The sequence below is a fragment of the Pezoporus occidentalis genome, unplaced genomic scaffold, assembly GCF_034315485.1.
Source record: "Pezoporus occidentalis ecotype Australia unplaced genomic scaffold, CSIRO_AGI_Poc_V1 ctg118, whole genome shotgun sequence".
Lineage (NCBI taxonomy): Eukaryota > Metazoa > Chordata > Aves > Psittaciformes > Psittacidae > Pezoporus > Pezoporus occidentalis.
Window position 1 is genome coordinate 922,841 of NW_026912972.1, and position 17,003 is coordinate 939,843.

A 17,003-nucleotide genomic window follows, 5' to 3' on the forward strand; every position below is an offset into this window, starting at 1 on the left:
GAATTCAGCGTTTGGATCCCCTGCTTTCCAGTGCAAAGGTAATTAGGAACAAGCAAGATCATACAGGCACATACTGGCTTTCTGGAGCCACCATCCACCAACCTAAAGCCACATCTCCAGATCCAGGATGCATTTTATGGAAAACAAGCCTCAAAGTTACTGTTACCAGCTAAATTTGACAGCAGCGCATAAAGGGAAAAACCTCTTCGGAACATCTTAATGCTGCGTATCAACAGTTACTGATTAACTGAAGTCTTCAACTTATCTGAGGCCAAAAGGACTCCGCCCTGTGTGTATGTATGACTGCTGCACAGGAACAGTGGAAGCAAATTGGTGCAGGACAGGCATAAATAGTTGCATAAAGTAACTCTCTGTTGTGGTTACCTCGAACTTTAACCAAGGTCAGACCACAGTTTCCATCAAGCCCACATGAATGCCTCTACACCAATAAAATATTACAATCTTCAGTTGCTAGGTCTAAATATTTGGCTTTGCTCCTTGTGCCTCAAACTCCAGGCACGTTCCGCTCACAGCAGGACTTCTGGATCCATAACGGGCTGGTAGCACCATGAAGCATCTGCAGCCATTGCTTCCCTACAATAAACCACCCAGCCCAATTCAACAGCATCCTCTGCTATACCTGTGCCTTGTAGAAAAACACCAACTTACACATCATTTGCCACTTCGATAAGCACTCAGTGCTCAAATGCTACTCTAATTAAAACGTTACATCACAGTTACCTATTAAAGGTTTGAAGAGCACAGCTAGGAAGCAAGCACCCTATCTCACAGAGAAGCTCCACAACCAGCATTTCTGGTTTAACACGTCCCAGTCAATGATACCATGATCCTTTCAGATCCTTACAGCAAGCAACTAGGCAGCTCTCACTTCACAGTAAAGGTCGCTTTCAAGTTTTCCTTGTATCCTAGGGATTCACAAAGCCTGAGATTTCCAACCCCATCTCCATCTAGCACTGACAACACTCTGACTAGTTAGATTTGTACATAGCTATATAAAACAAAGACCACGGCTTCTGAGTTTGTGTCTATAAATACAGCACATTTGGTTTAAGTTCTTCTGTGGCAGAAATGGGTTAGGATTTACCACACATTGATATCAGTATTCACCTGCTACTCCAAAGGAAGCAGGCATATTTCTGACCACCATAACCCACCTTTAGGATGACAGAAGTCTTTCTCCAAGGGGAAAGTCCCAACGCTGCACAGCACTGGGCCACCCACTGACCTACATACACCAGTGGTGGAGTTCAGCTTCCACTCTGTAATTAAACGACCTACACTCGTCTCACTCAGCTGTGCTAGAACACACAATCAATCAACCCAGAGAGTGCCGTTTGGTTCAGGAGGCACACAGCCCAATCTGAGCTCACCACAGCTGCCAAGCGACACACTACTACACGTGCCATACCCACTACTGCGTACAACCATCACGTACCTTAGAGCCGTATCTCCCTCTCCTCATGCAAAAAGGTCCTTTCACCCCACCACCCTTCACCACCGATGCGGAGCTCTGCAGCAAACCCCCCACCACCGCCCAGCCCCTCTAACGAGACAAGGAAGGGCACCTTTGTGCGGGGACCCATTGATGCTCTCGGAGCTCGACTGCATGTCCACCGTGGCTCTCCGGAGGCTGCTGAAATAAGCCCTGGACCTGGAGAAGCTGCTGCGGGGGGACCGCCCGTGAGGGCCGCCGAAGAGGGCGGAGGTGCCGTCCTTTCGGGCGAAGATGCCGCTGAAGAACCGCAGAAGCCGGTGCTCGTGGGCGGCGGCGGCGGGGCCCTCCCGGCCCAGCCGCTCCGAGAGCCGCTGCAGGTCGCTGTTATCCAGGGTCCGGTTCTTGCTCTTGCTCCGCTCCCAGCGCTCCAGCTGGGAGAGCGGGTCCGCCTGGCTCAGCACCTCGCCTACATCCAGCGTGTTCCGCTTCTCGGGGGGTCCGGCGGCGGGCGGCGAGCCCCGAACCGCGGCACCCCCGCCCTGGCCCGGCGGCGGCGCGGGGAGGCAGCCGGAGCTACTGTGCCGACGCACCCGGGCCGGCGCCCGCGGCAGCTCCCCGCCGCCGCTCCAGTGCCTGAAGCTGAAGCTCCGCCGCAGCAGGCCCGGCTGCCGCCAGGGGCTCTGCCCCCGCTCCGCCGCCGGGGCCTCGCCCGAGCGGCCTGACGGCGGGCCGCTACCCGCCGGCCCCACATCCTCGTCCGTCGGGGAGGCTGCGGGCCCGGCCCCGCCGCCACAGGTGTCCGCCGGCTCCCCGCCGCGCTCCGGGGCAGGGCTGCCCCGCGGCCCGCCGAGGGCCAGCTCGGCGGGGAAGGTCGGCCCCGCTCGCCGCGGCACCTTGAGGCGACCCAGCTCCAGCTGCCCCGTGCTGAGGGTCCTGAAGGTGCGGAAGCCGCAGGGGCTGGGGACGCGGTCCCGCTCCTCGCCTTCCTCCTCGCCCTCCTCCTCCTCCACCAGCAGCAGCCCGGCCCTGGTGAGGCTGGAGGAGCCCGGCGCACGGCTCCCCCCGCGCCGCCCGCGGCGGGGCAGCTCCGGGCCGGCATGGCCGCTCTCGGGCGCCAACAGCTCCTTCTTCACCATGGTCACGGAGATGCGGTACACGGTCTTCCGCTGCGGGGTGCCCCGCTGCATCCTCTCCGGGGAGGAGGCGGCGGCCGGCGGCTCGCTGCTGCTGTCCAGAAGATACATGTCTGTCCCCGCTGCCCTCCTCCCTTCAGGCGGCAGCATCCAGCGCGGGCATCGCAACGAGAGGGAGGTGTCGGAGAGACGTGGGTTCCCTGGAACCGCGAATGGAAACGCAGAACCGCAACCCGATTAAAATGATATTAATAATAGAAATGGGTTCTAAAGCCACGCTGAGGTGTCGGAGCCGGCGGCGGGGTCACCCCCGCTCCCGCTCCCCGCCGGCGACCGCCGTCATCCAGCCCCTTCCGAGACACATCCAGAGAGCAGCTACGTCCGTGCCGCGGCCGCATGCATCGTCCTGCGGATCCCGAAATGCATTGCCGGGGAGCAGCACTGTCCGGTGTTCAAGGGATTAGAGCAGCAGCAGCAACCCTCGATTTCATTGTTTACCGCACGTTTGCGGATCCTGCCTCCTTTCCCCCCCTCCGCCGGGTAAATCCGATTAGTTCCGTCCGCAGGCTGGGGGGGGGGGGGAGCGGGCAGCGCCGGCCCCGCTGCCCCGGCGGGGCTGCAAGGGGGCCCGCTTGGGAACGCAAACGCCGCCGTTCGCCCGCCGCGGGTGCCGGAGCGCCCGGCCCAAGCGCACGCCCCTGGGCGGGCAGGCGGCGGCGAGCGCCGGGCGGGCGGGCAGCGGCAGTCGCGGCTCGACCAAGGCCCGGACTGGAGTCCCGCCCGCACAGGAGCAGGAGGGAAGCGGCGAGACGCAAGGCAAGGAGGGACGGCGTTAGGGAACACCGGGCGCAGCCGGGAGGAAGGGCAGCGCCAATGCACCGCTTGTTTTCCCTCTTCCAAACCCACCACTCTCACTGCCCAGCCAACAGCACCATGCAGGCCCATGCGAGGGCAACGCAAGTCTTAAACCAAGATTTAAACTGCATCTGAGCCGACCGTGCTGTACATCCCAAGATCCTGGATGCAGGATGACTGGAGAGCAACACAGCCTTTTTCACAGAATCCCAGCCGGGTTTAGGCTGGAAGGGACCTTAAAGCTCATGAGGCCCCAGTTCCCTGTCACGAGCGGGAACACCTTCCACTAGAGCAGGTTGCTCCAAGCCACATCCAACCTGGCCTTGAACACGGCCTTCACTGAATATTTGAACTGGATGCACTCCTTTCACACCCATCCAGCAGTCCAGAGCAGGGTTGCTGAAGTAATTAACAACCAATAGACACCAACACTGAAAAAAAGTCCTAAGAAAGCCCTGATGGCAGACACAGGAGTTTAATAAATATAAGGAATAAGGTTTGTGGGTTCCATGATTAATAAAGCTCCAAAACCCACCCTCGACTGCCTTGTACAGCCCTTCCAAGCCTACAATCAAACACCTTTTACCAATGCCAATAAGGTTCAAAACCAATAAGTACATAAAAATGAATTGAAGATATAAAGGAGATCCCTGAGCAGCTCACGGGGCCAACAAGAAACCTGGGAAGGGGCTTTGGCCAAGGGCCTGTAGCTTTAAGATCCCTTCCAACCCAAGCCAGGCTGGGATTCTGTGTATCTTCAGCAGACCCCTGATCAAAACCCACCTTACAGAAAAAGCCTTAAGACCAGCCAAACCTAAGCTCTCCCTTGACCAGCCTGAGCACAGTTCGCAGCTCCTTGTAAATGTGGTTCACTACCATATGACAACAGGAGATGTTCCCATTTCTCAGCCACCCCAAAGGCCATTTCCCATAGGTATTTCTAAGGTAGGTGCCAGAACCTGTTAAGGAACACGAGTCTAATAAGAAATCCAGAATAATCATCACAAACTACACACTAACTGAATGCAAATCCCGAGAACCACCGCACTGGGCGCCGACATTGTGGCTCCAGCGGGATCCGGGCCGCAGTTTCCAGCGCGCCACTCCAGCAAAGCGAGCCGCTTTCAGGAGTGGAATGGACCATTTCTCATCCTCCGGGATGACGGACCCCTTCCCAGGAACCACTTCCAGCGGCAGGCAAACAGCCCGCACATTCCTGCCAGCCTCTCCGGGGCATCCCCCGGCCTCTGCCTCCGTCCCGGCGCTGCAGGCTGGGAATACCCCATCCATCATCCAGCTCGAGGTGCTGCAACAGCTCCTCCACGGGGAGGAGCAGATCATAAGCTCTGGTGAGCTGCATACTCATTACAACTTGCTACCCTGCGACTTCTTCAAAGGCTTCTTGTAAATAAGACTTCTTGTAACACAACTGCCTTTGCTGACAGTCCATACCCCATCATCTACAGGTCCTGTCTTGCTTCACCAATGGAGAGAGAAAGGACAACAGCTTTAAGAAATCTGTCGTGAGTTTGCCCCAGAGCAGGGGCATAATTCACAGAATAGAACCACAGACTGGTTTCCTGTAGCCCCTTTAGGCACTGGAGCTGCTCTAAGGTCTCCCCTTAAGGAGCCTTCTCTTCTCCAGGCTGAACCAGCCCATGGGCTTCATGTTGAATATTCTGTCCAAAACTACTATGGAGGCCTATGCAGTACCTTCACTGAAGGGATTCTGCCTGGAGTCCGTGCACAGCATCGCTTCACTGTGCCCACATCAGCCAAGACCTGAGCAGTCTGAGCAGCAACAGCACATCCTCCCTGTCCGACTCCTCCCATTGTGCAATTAGCACGGATCCGGTCCCAGAACAGAAGTCTCTCAGGCCCTGGGACAAGAACAGCCAGAGGCCACAGCAGCCAACCCAAACAAGTCATTTGGCTCACAGCCCACACTGTGTGTCCTGAAGGGCCCTCGACAGCAGATCCCAGTTACCTCTCTTTCTGCAGGCGGCTGGAAGCACCGACTATGACACACACACACAACAAGGATGAGGCTTCTGGAAGGCGCCAGGTCCACTGCTCTGATGACACGAGTATGCACCCTTCATTTATCACACCTAACCAAACACCTGCAAATCATATGCTACCTTCTGCCAAGGACATGGAATACCTCCAAAGGATTTTGCTTGACAAAGTCTTACTGACCCTCAAAGATATTGACATTCAAAAGCAATGTCATGCAAATCCTCCATTCAATGTAGCCATTAAGGGTCAGAATTGCCACTTGTCATTCTACTGCTGAGGTCAAGCCTACCTACATTGCTTTGCAGACCAACATCAGCAACAGAACCAGCCCCCAGTGTGTTTCCACAAGAAACATAAAGCCTTTCGACTATGCGGAATATAACAATTTGACTTACCACTCTACAACTGCCTGACAGGAGGATGGAGCCAGGAGGGGCTGGGCTCTGATCCAAAGGAACAAGGGATGGGACAAGAGGAAACGGCTTTAGCCTGCACCAGGGGAGGTTTAGATGGAGCTGAGGAACAATTCCTTCCCCACAGGGTGCTCAGGCATTGGAACAGGCTGCCCAGGGCAGGGCTGGAGTCACCGTCCCTGCAAGTGTTCACACACTGTGGAGACGAGGCCTCAGTGCCATGGGTTAGTGGTGGCCTTGGCCTTGGCAGTGCTGGGGAGTGGTTGGACTGGGTGAGCTTAAAGGTCTTTTCCAACCTGATTGAGTCTGTGACTTTTTCACATGGGCTCATCCACAACACTGCCACCCAAGCAGCAAAACCCAGCCTGATGCTAAAGCTGTTCCCCACCAGAGGAGCAGTCCACTGCAACTCAGTATCACCATCTTCAGGAACAAACCCCAATCCTCTGTTTTAATCACTGCAGTGAAATACAGGTAACGTGGGTATCTCTGATACATCTTAAAATGCTTCAACAATCTTACATGGACTGTGCCATCACTGTCTGCTTTGCTTTACAACCCCAGCGCTGTGATAGTACGAGCTGCATCAGTAGCAAGACACTGCACTGCTAAAATGAGGCCATGAATTAAAATACACCAGATTAAAACAAAAACAGGGATGAAAACTAGGATCAGGAGAAATGCAGAGGGAGCACAGCACTTGTGAATGCAGCATTCGTTGATTCCCATCCCAAATCATGTTCTGGAGTTTCCCAGCATCACTTTGCATTTTCTCTGTTCCCAAGAACTCTTTGCTAAAAGACACCTGGATTTCACATTCTTGCACACTCCATCACTCCAGGCAGACAGCATCATTCCAAGCAGCTGTTCCTGGATAAAAAACTATGATGGAAGACTAAATTAGGTCACCTGAACAGTTCTTAGAGTAATTCAGATGCGATTTCACTTTTCTGTTGTAGAGATACTGTGCTCCATCCGCTGTTTGTCATTACAGATCAGTTCAATGAGGAAACAAGAGGAGGCATCTGGACCAAAACAACATTGTGCTGGAGGGTACCAGCAATACAGAGACCAAATTCATGGTCTCTCTCAAGCCACAGGGTTTGCATTAAGCCACTGATGTGTGTTCTTCTGTCACTGTGCACTTGTCCATTTAAACAAGCCTGAATTCACTGTAGGCAATTCTTTACTAAGATGACGAACAGAGATCTCACAACAATAGAGAGAATAGAAGCTACCAGCAAGAAGTCAGCATTTGTTATCAATAATGATCTTACTGTCAGCACAATGAAACCACATTCCTGCCCTAAAAACACTGGATGCTGAGCAGGAAAGAAAATAAGGGTGATGGGATGTGTAGTAAAAAATGTAACTCGGTAATTTGTCTCTCACCAGCAGGGAAACAGAATGTTTGCTTGCCTCCAGTTGAGGGTAAACAAGGTTGCAGCAAGCTCATTCAAAGCGCATAACACTTCAATGGGCCTCCCATCCTTTGCAGAGATCTCGCAAGGGGGTCACAACAGAAGCTATCCCATACACAGAAGCAGCACATGTCCTAGGAACAGAAAACTGACTCCAATAGCAGTTCCTCACACTGTGTGCTTTCAAGCTCCAGGAAGGTGATATGCTTCAATGCCAGGGCTGTTCTGCCATATGGGATAACACAGTGTACAGTACTTGTCCTGTTAATTCCTAAGTGTGGATTATACTACTTCCTTTCACTCAGATTATACCTATTATGTACTACACAGATTGTACCTCTTATGCATACTTATTATGTACTTTATGTAGCCTAAAAGGCTCATGCTTCACGAGAATATATTCTTTTATACTAGAAATACAATAATGAAACACCTTTGACTCGTAGCTGTTCAGTAAAGATGAACGAAGGGGAAATGGGAAAAAGCAAGAGTTAAATCAATCATCTTTTTGGGTTTTTAGCATGATCCATGCTGAAGATACTGTTTTGAAAGAATTCTCTTATTGGACAGCTTCAAGCAAGCCCTGAATTGCACGATTTCTGATGTCCAAGTGTGGCAGATTTCATCACTGCAATTTACTTAAAAGAACAGAACAAATCTCATCTTTTAAAGGGGAAAAGCATGAAAAGTCTTCATTTTCTTCCTGCATGACTAAGATTATCCTTCCCCTTTCTGCCTTGAGCTGCTGGAGCCATTACAATAAATACATTTCACTTATCCATCTGCTGCTCTTTGGCTTAAAAGCAAAACACCTTACTGCAGCTGGATTTCTACTGAATAAAACAGGATAGTCCCAAGTTATCATCTCACCAAACAAACAGGCATCCAGAGAATTAAGTACACAGGATTCATCGTCCCACTTTAAGTATAGATCTTTGTAGGTCACATCATCTGACGCAGGACTCACAGGCTTCTGCTGCTCCAGAACGTAACTGAAGCAGCACAGCAGGCAGAAGTAAACCACAGAAACCACGTTTTCCCTTCATTCATCCTTTAGGACACTGAAGCATGCAGCACCCTGCCCCGAGAGCTGTAGTGTGCACCTTCACAGTGCTCAATCTGCCCACTGAAGGTGGCACAACTAACAAAGTTTATAATCCTTGCATTCCCGCAGGGCTTTTGGTATGGAATGGCCAATATTAAAGCCACCCCCATTTTGTGCTCTGCTGTCTCCCAGCATTCTGGTGACTAAAAACTCACATACACTCGTCAAACTCCAGTCAAGAGCTGTAGATGAAGTAGACCACAGTATAAAACCAAACCACATCACTTCATAGGCAAACATTAACTGTTAAAACTGAGGCAGCAGGCACTAAAGCAGTACACCATCACCCTAAGGAACTCAGCAGAGATGCTACAAGTTCTCCCTGCCCCTGCAATGTTAGCACTGAGTTACCTGCAGTTTTACATGCTCCTATGGAGAAAGGAGAAGTGTTACCACTCTGCAGCCCCACAATCAACTTCCCAAATGATCCCAAAACTCAGCTTCCACTTTAATCCAAGCTGCTAACATAGAATCCCAGACTGGTTTGGGTTGGAAGGCACCTTAAAGGTCAAGGCCAGGTTGGACACAGGGGCTTGGAGCAACCTGCTCTAGTGGAAGGTGTCCCTGCCCATGGCAGAGGCTGGAGCTTGATGAGCTTTAAGGTCCCTTCATCCCAAGCCATTCTGGGATTCTATGATAACATGAAACCAACCTGAGTAGTGGTGTTTTCAAGCCATCCTGGAGCTAAGTAGCCACAAAGGTTTAGCAAATACAAAGATCATGGGTTTGGATAAATGCTTTTCTGAAAACTACATCTTGATCCAAAGGGGCACTAAAATACATAGCATAAGATGGTAAAACACACTATGCAAGTCAGCAGACCTAACCAGCTTCAATTCATATGTAGCTTGCTCAAGTCTTGATTTATACAGCAGCTACACCTGCACAACTACCTTCGGCTTTACAGCTCTGCCACTTCTGCAGCTCCAGCCTGGTTCCACCCTTCATAAATTCCACGGAACAAACCTTTCTCTTAGCCATCACAGCCCCTTTTCTTTGGCTTCGGGAAGTTACACAACACAGTATGAATGTGTGTGCCGAGTTCAGGTTTACTTACACTTCTGTCTGTAGCATGTGGATCTCTGTGAGCTCCACACACAGCCACCAAAGAGAATGGAACTACTACCATGCATTTGGAAGAAGGAAGGGAAGAGAAAACTAGAATTAGATCAGAAAATCAGTCTTGTGAAATGTACCCCGTGACAGATAATAGCTGCTTGTATGTACAAGCCAGTAATAACAGGCCTGGGAGTCTGTCAAGAGTTGACTTGTCAAAAATAACACAGGACACAGGAAGTTGGAAGCTGGAAGTGAGGGTGGAGAGTAAGAAAATAGAGCTAAAAAAAACCCAAATCAGCACAGAACCCCCTGTGGCTGGGTTAGGCTTGGCCAGGGCCATCCACCAGACATCCTAGGAGAGCACAGCCACACCAGGACCATGCTCTTGCAGGGCCTACTCTACCAAGATGCTGACCATGCTTACTGCTACACAGACAGCACCAGCTGGTAGCAGCGAGCTTTTCGGCACCCCTCAGCGTCGACAGCACTCAAGCCCCAGTGTGCATCAGGTGTGAGAACACAGTCAGCTGCTCTCCTGTATCAATCTTCTCCACAGAGCAGCAACGTTTGAACTGAGAAACAAGTTACAAGCACCTGCATGGGCTGCTCTGATCTCCTCTGACACAACGGACCACGTCTCACACGCCACCGAGACAGATTTGTTTCTGTAACTCTGCACAAGGCCATGGGATGGATCCTGCACACCCTTTTAGGTGTTTAAATATCACAAGACAGTGGAAAACCTTCAGGTCCTTGCTACAAAGAAGCTTCAACACCACGAGACAGCAGCCAAGGAAGCTGAAGGGGCTCAAGGGTTTCCTTCCAGATTTGCAGGAGTGTTAAGTAGGGGATGGTGGCAGGAGGCAGAGATCTGAAACAGAGGTTTACATCTGCTGGAAAATACTATGGAATACCAGCACTTCAGTACTTCCAACACTTTCTGTATGTTCAGTTTGCCCCTATGTAACGGACACAGATACTACTTGAATGCAAGATTAAAACCTGAGTATCTATTTTCCATTGATGAGATTTCTTACAGGAACTTCTAATACACATCTATTTGTCTTAATTCAGTAAGTTCACAAATCCCCCCTTACAGATACACCGTTTCACACCCTATTTCTTACATCATGTTGCTGGCAAGAAGCGTTATGATGGACAATATGGCTATTATCTGAAGTCCTACCAAGAAGTTTTAATGTAGAAGACTCATCTTTTACCACTTCAGAAGCTCTGCCTGAAAGAGAAGCACTGATTAACTCACAGACCATGAGGAAACACACTTTTATCTATGAATTTTGATTAGCCTAGCTCTGAAAGGAAAAGCCAGCTCCTGAAGCCAGGCCTTCTGTCACACGTGAGATTATAAATCATGATGTTTCCTCCCTGTCCTCCACTTCTGCTCTCGCCCTCTCCCATTCTTCAAATGGTTTCCATGCCATTTCATTAACAGGATAAGAAAATGAACATCATTTTCTAACACACACACACAAAAGGGGGATGGGGGCTGGAAAATTCCCTTCCTTGCTTTCACTGGTGCAGCTCCAAAGCTAAGCAAGCCCAGCTGCTCAGGAAATACCATTGTCATGAACACATTATTGAACATGGAAGGATCAATGGAGATCCCTGTCAGAAGTTTCCCATGCTGCAGACAGGCCAGCAATGATCTAGCTCTTAGGAAACACTTCTCAGCCATGTTCAGCAACTTCATTCTTCAAAATCCAGGCACGTGATCAAAATTCCTTAAGAAGAAATCAAATCACATGTAAATGAAGTGAATTTGAGTCATTTCAATGGGAAGCAGGAGCTGCTCTTCATTACTAGCACCTGACCTAACACTACTTTCACTACACATTGCATTTACTCCAGCCCAAGTGAGGAAAAAAACAGTTGTAGCTGAACATGAGTTTCTCTCAAACAGCAAAACCTACTCAGTTTGTGACTGGCTGCTTCTTGGATTCTGTGTTAACAACACGGAAAACACATTAAAGGGCAACTTCAGCCTATTTTGTTGTAAATACCTTAATACTACTGAGGTTTCTCTTAGCTGGTAGTGAGGGGCAGTTTTATGAAGCCGAAGCTCCTAGAAGTGCTAGGGGCTCTCCATGACAGCTGTGATGAAGATTTCCCACACCACCTATGCTATTTATCTCAAAATCATGTAATTTCATGTGCCAAACACTGTCCTCAGTCTTAACAAGAAAAAGCTAAGGGTGGAGAGAGCACCTAGAGCTATCTAGCCCTGCTCCAGGTTTCCTGTAGCCCCATTAGGCACTGAAGCTGCTCTAAGGTCTCCCCTTAAGGGGCCTTCTCCAGGTTGAAGCAGCCCAGCTCTCTCAGCTTGGCTCCAGAACACAGGTAAACATCTAAAGTACTTCAAGAACAGCTTATAAAAGGATGACTTATACATGTATCCTAAGGTTTCTGAACACCTTACATCACAATAAAAGCAAAGTTTCTACATGGGCCATCGAAAACACTCATGAGAAGCACAGTATTCAGCACACCTGGGTAAGGAAGTCAAATAACCCTGTCAGCACTGGCATTGCTTCACTATTCCATAGCTTGAGAAGTTGAGAAAACATCCTTTTTCTTGTTGTTATTAAAGCTTTTATATTTAGGAATCAAAGGTGAATTTCAAGAGATCCAGAACACTGCAATAGTGGGAGAAACACTATTGGCAAATGCATTCATCTATGGAAAAATCTTACATACTGAATTGCCGTCACATCAGAAAGCCACCCTGGGCTACTATAAGCACATGTGCCACTAAGAGATGACAAATGCCTATTAAGCAAAAGAATCCTAATTGTTGTTAGGACCAGGTAGGGATGACAGCTTAGAGGGTTTTTCATTTAAAGGCCTTCAGTTCTTCAAGGAAGGGTAACAGAAGCATTATTCAAAGAAATTCTCTTTACAGCTTTCTCTCAGAGGCTGTGTCTAACACGGTGCGATGAAGAGCATCTTCACCTTCCCTCAAGTGCTTGTTTCATCAGTGGTACCACAAGGAAAGCCTAAATAGATGCACAGACAGCTCTGAGTTATCAACCTTGGGTATTCCAGCACTAACTTCAAGCATGCTTTTCAGACTCTTATGCAGAACAACACATCCCAGGTTTTTTTTGTTGCCAACTAATGTATGTAAATACACTTGACTACATTGAGAAGAGCTCAGGCTATACTTTAGCTACATTCTGCTCCACACCAGCTTTGCTACGATAAGCGCATCATTCCATCACATAACTCTCTAGATGCAAAGAGGAGTTGTCAAACTCATCCAGCAAGGTCAAGCATTTAGAAAAGGTCAAGTTGTGCAGTGCATTCCTCACCAGGTCAGGGAGAACACACCCCAGCTCCTGGCTTTCCATTTCTGCACAAACACATGCTTGAAAGTCAATTGCTCACCTTCAGTTACACCTCCAGTCCCACACCACGCACCCCAGCTTACTCCAGTGTTGCATTATGTATTGGTAATGAAACTGCTAACTTCGGCTGCTTTGGTGGTTCTAAACTGAATTCTCTGCAGAAGAATTACTTTGAAGACCACTTTTCAAGTTATAAATACTTAACTCATCACTATTGCTCTGAAAAGTAAAGTTGATTTCTAGCATTCCTCAATTCTGCCACATCAACTGAAATGTACCTGGAATGGTGCTCACACTGCTCCCTGTAACTCCTGACCCAGACCACAGAAGGGTAAAGGTGACAACACAATCTCCACACTCTGTCCTGCAAACAATGCAAAGAAACCACGCTGGATACTACAGCATCTACACATCGAGGAATCTAACAGCGCCCATTCTCAATACCTCATATTCAGAGCTCTAACAGACAGCTTAACTGAAAAGACATCCCAGGACTGAAAAGCAAAGCTCCTTAAACAAATACAGGTTCACATGCAGCTGATGAAGAACCGTAAGAACTAGCATGCTGGACAGCCAGTCAATGGAGAACCCTTCAGATACCACTAGCATTAAACCACTGAAGTTTACTGCATATGCATGAGCCAAACTTCCACAGTTGGTTTTGCATTGTTTTTTTTTTAGTGCATCTTTCTTCTGATTCCAAAACACAGGTTTCATCCCACATCAGCCTAAGCTAACAGTTACACTAGTGATGCTAGCAAGCATTCTGACCTCAGTAAAAGGTATCCCTCTAGCCAGCAATTATTCAGTAGCACTTCAAAACACTGTTCCCAATATGCACCTGAAGGCTGGCTCATCTAGATCGTTGCATGAGGATGACGCTGCATCTCCCCATTAACTTGCCTTTATACCCCAGGCAGGGGCTGGGGTAAATGCTTTGAGTAAAAAGCATTCTGCAGAAATTCAGTGCTCTGCTGCTCCTATTGTGAGCTATTCCATTAACCTGAAGTCACAGCATTTGTTAATGCTCCAGATTACTTTGCAGAAATTACCTTCATAGTCTCTCAAGTTATGATCTGAAACAAGCTTTGTGAACCAGAGTCCTGAAGGGCCTGGCAAGTAAGAGGAAAACCCACATCTTGAAGCTGAAGATTAAAAGGCTGCTTTTAAGTAAAGATTAGTCCTACCAGATGAAAGACCGTAAAGGTGATGTATTTGCCTTCCTGCATACAGAGAATGTGATATGTCAAAAATTCATTCAACAATTCAAGTCTTGTCCACCTTGAAAAAACAATGAATGGCTCCCTTCTTATCGGGAAAGGATTTTCAAGTATGCTCCTTAAGCTTCTACTATGGCTTTTAGGTCCAAGTTGAATAGTTTGCTTTTGGCATCTGAACCCAAATACCAACAGATACTGACCAGAAGGAAATTCTTATTGGGAATGATTTACACCTTCTTGATTCTAACAACGATTTTGTAGGCATATTACATCATACACACTTGCACTATGATTCCCACTTGTTATTACACAGCATAAGTCCCCAGTGTTATACCTTATAACAATATAACTACATAGTCCAAAGTTCAGCATATACACGTTAAATGTTATTTCAGCAGGCAATGCCACAAGACAAAGCCCCAGTAAACACTTGGTATCTATTTCTGAACCAAATACGCAGTATGCTACTCTTATACAATCACTCACATGCTAATCTCTAACTGCACAGCCCATCTCCATTAATACTTAATAGGTTATGCTGGTTTATTAATATCCTTACTACATCAAGCAGTTTGAACAGCGGATACTGTAAAACGTGTTAGAAGTAATTCCATTTACAACTTGAGATACAACTCCGCCAAGGCTCCCTGTGCACTTCTTACCCCATGCATGTAACCAAGAGTCACATAAATCACCATGGGAGGTGAATAAAGAAAAATGGCACTGCTTTGCAGTGGCGTCCACTGCGTGCATGCAAACAGTCACTTCATGTAATCGAGTTATGAGCAGCAAGTTCTTTTAACCATTATTCAATACTTGATGATCATCTTGTCACAGGGAACAGTATGAGAATTAGGACAAATATCATTAGGTCTCAGATTTTGGGTTGCAAGCACAGCCAGAATGGGCAGATACTGATAAAACTTCCCCTTTTCCCCCCTAACTTCCAAGCATCTGAGAAACAGAAGAAAAGGATTTCCGAGGAGGGGGAAAAAAGGAAGGAAAAAAACCCCAAACCACATCAGCACTCTTCAGTAGCTCACTGAAACACAGATGAACTGAGTAAGCAGATTTGAAGGTTGCCAGGTTTTTTGTATTTGGGCACTCCTGAGATGTTTGGGGTTTAAATTAACTTGTAAAGTTACTAATCATATAATCAAAACACTCTTGAAGAATGTTTAAAGACCCAAATGTCACAAAAAGGTTATCAGGTAGAAATATATTTGAGCTGTGAAAAGCCTTTATCCAAACTATGAAGCCATCTGAAATTCCGTGAATTTGGGAAATTATTCTGGATCAGACTGGTTTGGTTTGGAAGGGAGCTTAAAATTCATCCAGTTCCAACCCCCTGCCATGGGCAGGGACACCTTCCACTAGAGCAGGTTGCTCCAAGCCCCATCCAGCCTGACCCGAACCATTAGTAGATTTGGCCTCAGCAGTACAAGAAGCACTCACAAATCTTTAGTTAGTTCCTAGCCATGCAAGTAACTTTCACACCAGCTAACACACAGCAAATATATCCCAATCAGAGCAAGCTTAGTCCATTTTGTCTGCTAGCTCCTGCATACAGAATCACTAGGTTGACACTGACTGTTTATTTAAGATGTATACACTTGAAGTTGAAAGCTGGAAAAGGACGACAATGATGTCAAAGAAATCTAAAACCAAAGATGCTTATTGCCTTACTTGCACCCTTTTATCTAGGTAATACAATACACTGAATGTCCAAAACACTCAGTGAAAATCAATCATCATATATCTCTAGTTTGGACTACGGCTTTATGGCAACAAAGAGCCCACCATGCTGATGGGCATGATGACTCTAAGCACTGAAGAAACTGGGGGGAGTTGTGGCTTTTCAGTGGGCTTGGGGGTTGGTTGATTGATTTTGTCTTTTTCTTGGTTGGCTGTTTGGTATTTGTGTCTTCTGGGGTTTTGTTTGTCTTAAGTCTGTGGGTAGGAAAGTATCATAGCGTCACAGACTTGTTAAGAGTGGAAGAGCTCTCTGGAGATGATCCAGTCCAAACCCTTGTCAAGGCAGGGCTATCCAGAGCAGGTTACACAGGAAATTAATTCAAACCTACCTGACAGCAATGAAAGAGCACGTTCCTGACCTCAAAACCTGCCCCTTGTCATTGTTCAATTGGGAAGGAAATAGCATGAAGAATTTACTTAAGAGACAAAGATCGCAACTGCTGTCCCACTAAACCAGCACATGGAGAAGAACACTGCCAAGTGAAGAGTTCAAACTGTTCATAGGACCTTTTACAAGTTACAACATGGAGGTTGGATCTGGATGAGCTTTAAGGTCCCTTCCAACCCAAACCAGGCTAGGATTCCATGATTCTGTCCCAAAGGCACCAGCCAGGGTACAAAAGGCTACACACTGATTTAGCCTTAGTGATTCAGTGCCAGAGTACCCTTTGCACTTGGGTAGCCTTTCATAAATCTGCTAGCACTTCTAAGTCCTTCCCCTTGTACATTAGTGTGCATTAATGCTACAAGACTTTTACATGTTAAAAACCAGATGTAGATGGACAGGATTTGCTGACACTCCTTCTAATCACAGGAAAATCCATCTTCTGAAAGTAGTTCAGTTATTCCTACAAATTTAACTAATCAGACCTAAGACTGTTGATCTGCTATTACCATCAAATCCCTACTGCTCAAGTTTTCACACAGCAATGTTGGTGAAAGGTCCGCTTCTTAATTCCAAGTAAGCTTTTGTACACATTCTTATGTTATACAGGGCAGGGTGCTCATGCACCATGTCAACTAAGAGCTAATGAATAATAGCTGTAGAAGAGTGATGGCCACTTCAAATATCCCAAGTAGGTATTTAGACAGGTAACTTCAGATTATTTCTGTTCCTTAAAGCTGGAGCTAACAATTAACTTGAATTTCAGATAATTCTGAAGTTAACAACAGGATACCTTAGAGCTCAAAGTCATGCTTGA

At 47.7% G+C, this 17,003-nt stretch overlaps 1 protein-coding gene and 1 long non-coding RNA gene across 11 annotated transcripts in view; both read right to left on the bottom strand.

Annotated features, from left to right (window-relative positions):
- Window positions 1–17,003, bottom strand: part of AGAP1 (ArfGAP with GTPase domain, ankyrin repeat and PH domain 1) — a 320,146-nt gene that overhangs the window by 255,917 nt on the left and 47,226 nt on the right. For 3 of the 10 annotated variants that reach the window (XM_062642539.1, XM_062642566.1, XM_062642530.1), the window contains exon 1: window positions 1,587–3,272. The exons of 5 other annotated variants lie outside the window; for them this stretch is intronic. In XM_062642539.1, the coding sequence (XP_062498523.1) occupies window positions 1,587–2,739 (1,153 nt within the window). In that variant the 5' untranslated portion in view covers window positions 2,740–3,272. Of the gene's footprint in view, window positions 1–1,586; window positions 3,273–17,003 lie in introns of those variants that run through there. 2 more of the 10 variants (XM_062642557.1, XM_062642545.1) reach the window with 1 other exon arrangement.
- On the bottom strand, window positions 6,293–9,855 carry LOC134155175 (uncharacterized). The gene is made up of 2 exons (XR_009961461.1): window positions 9,460–9,855; window positions 6,293–6,746 (listed from the first exon to the last, which is right to left on the bottom strand). It is a non-coding gene; the product is annotated as an uncharacterized LOC134155175 (long non-coding RNA).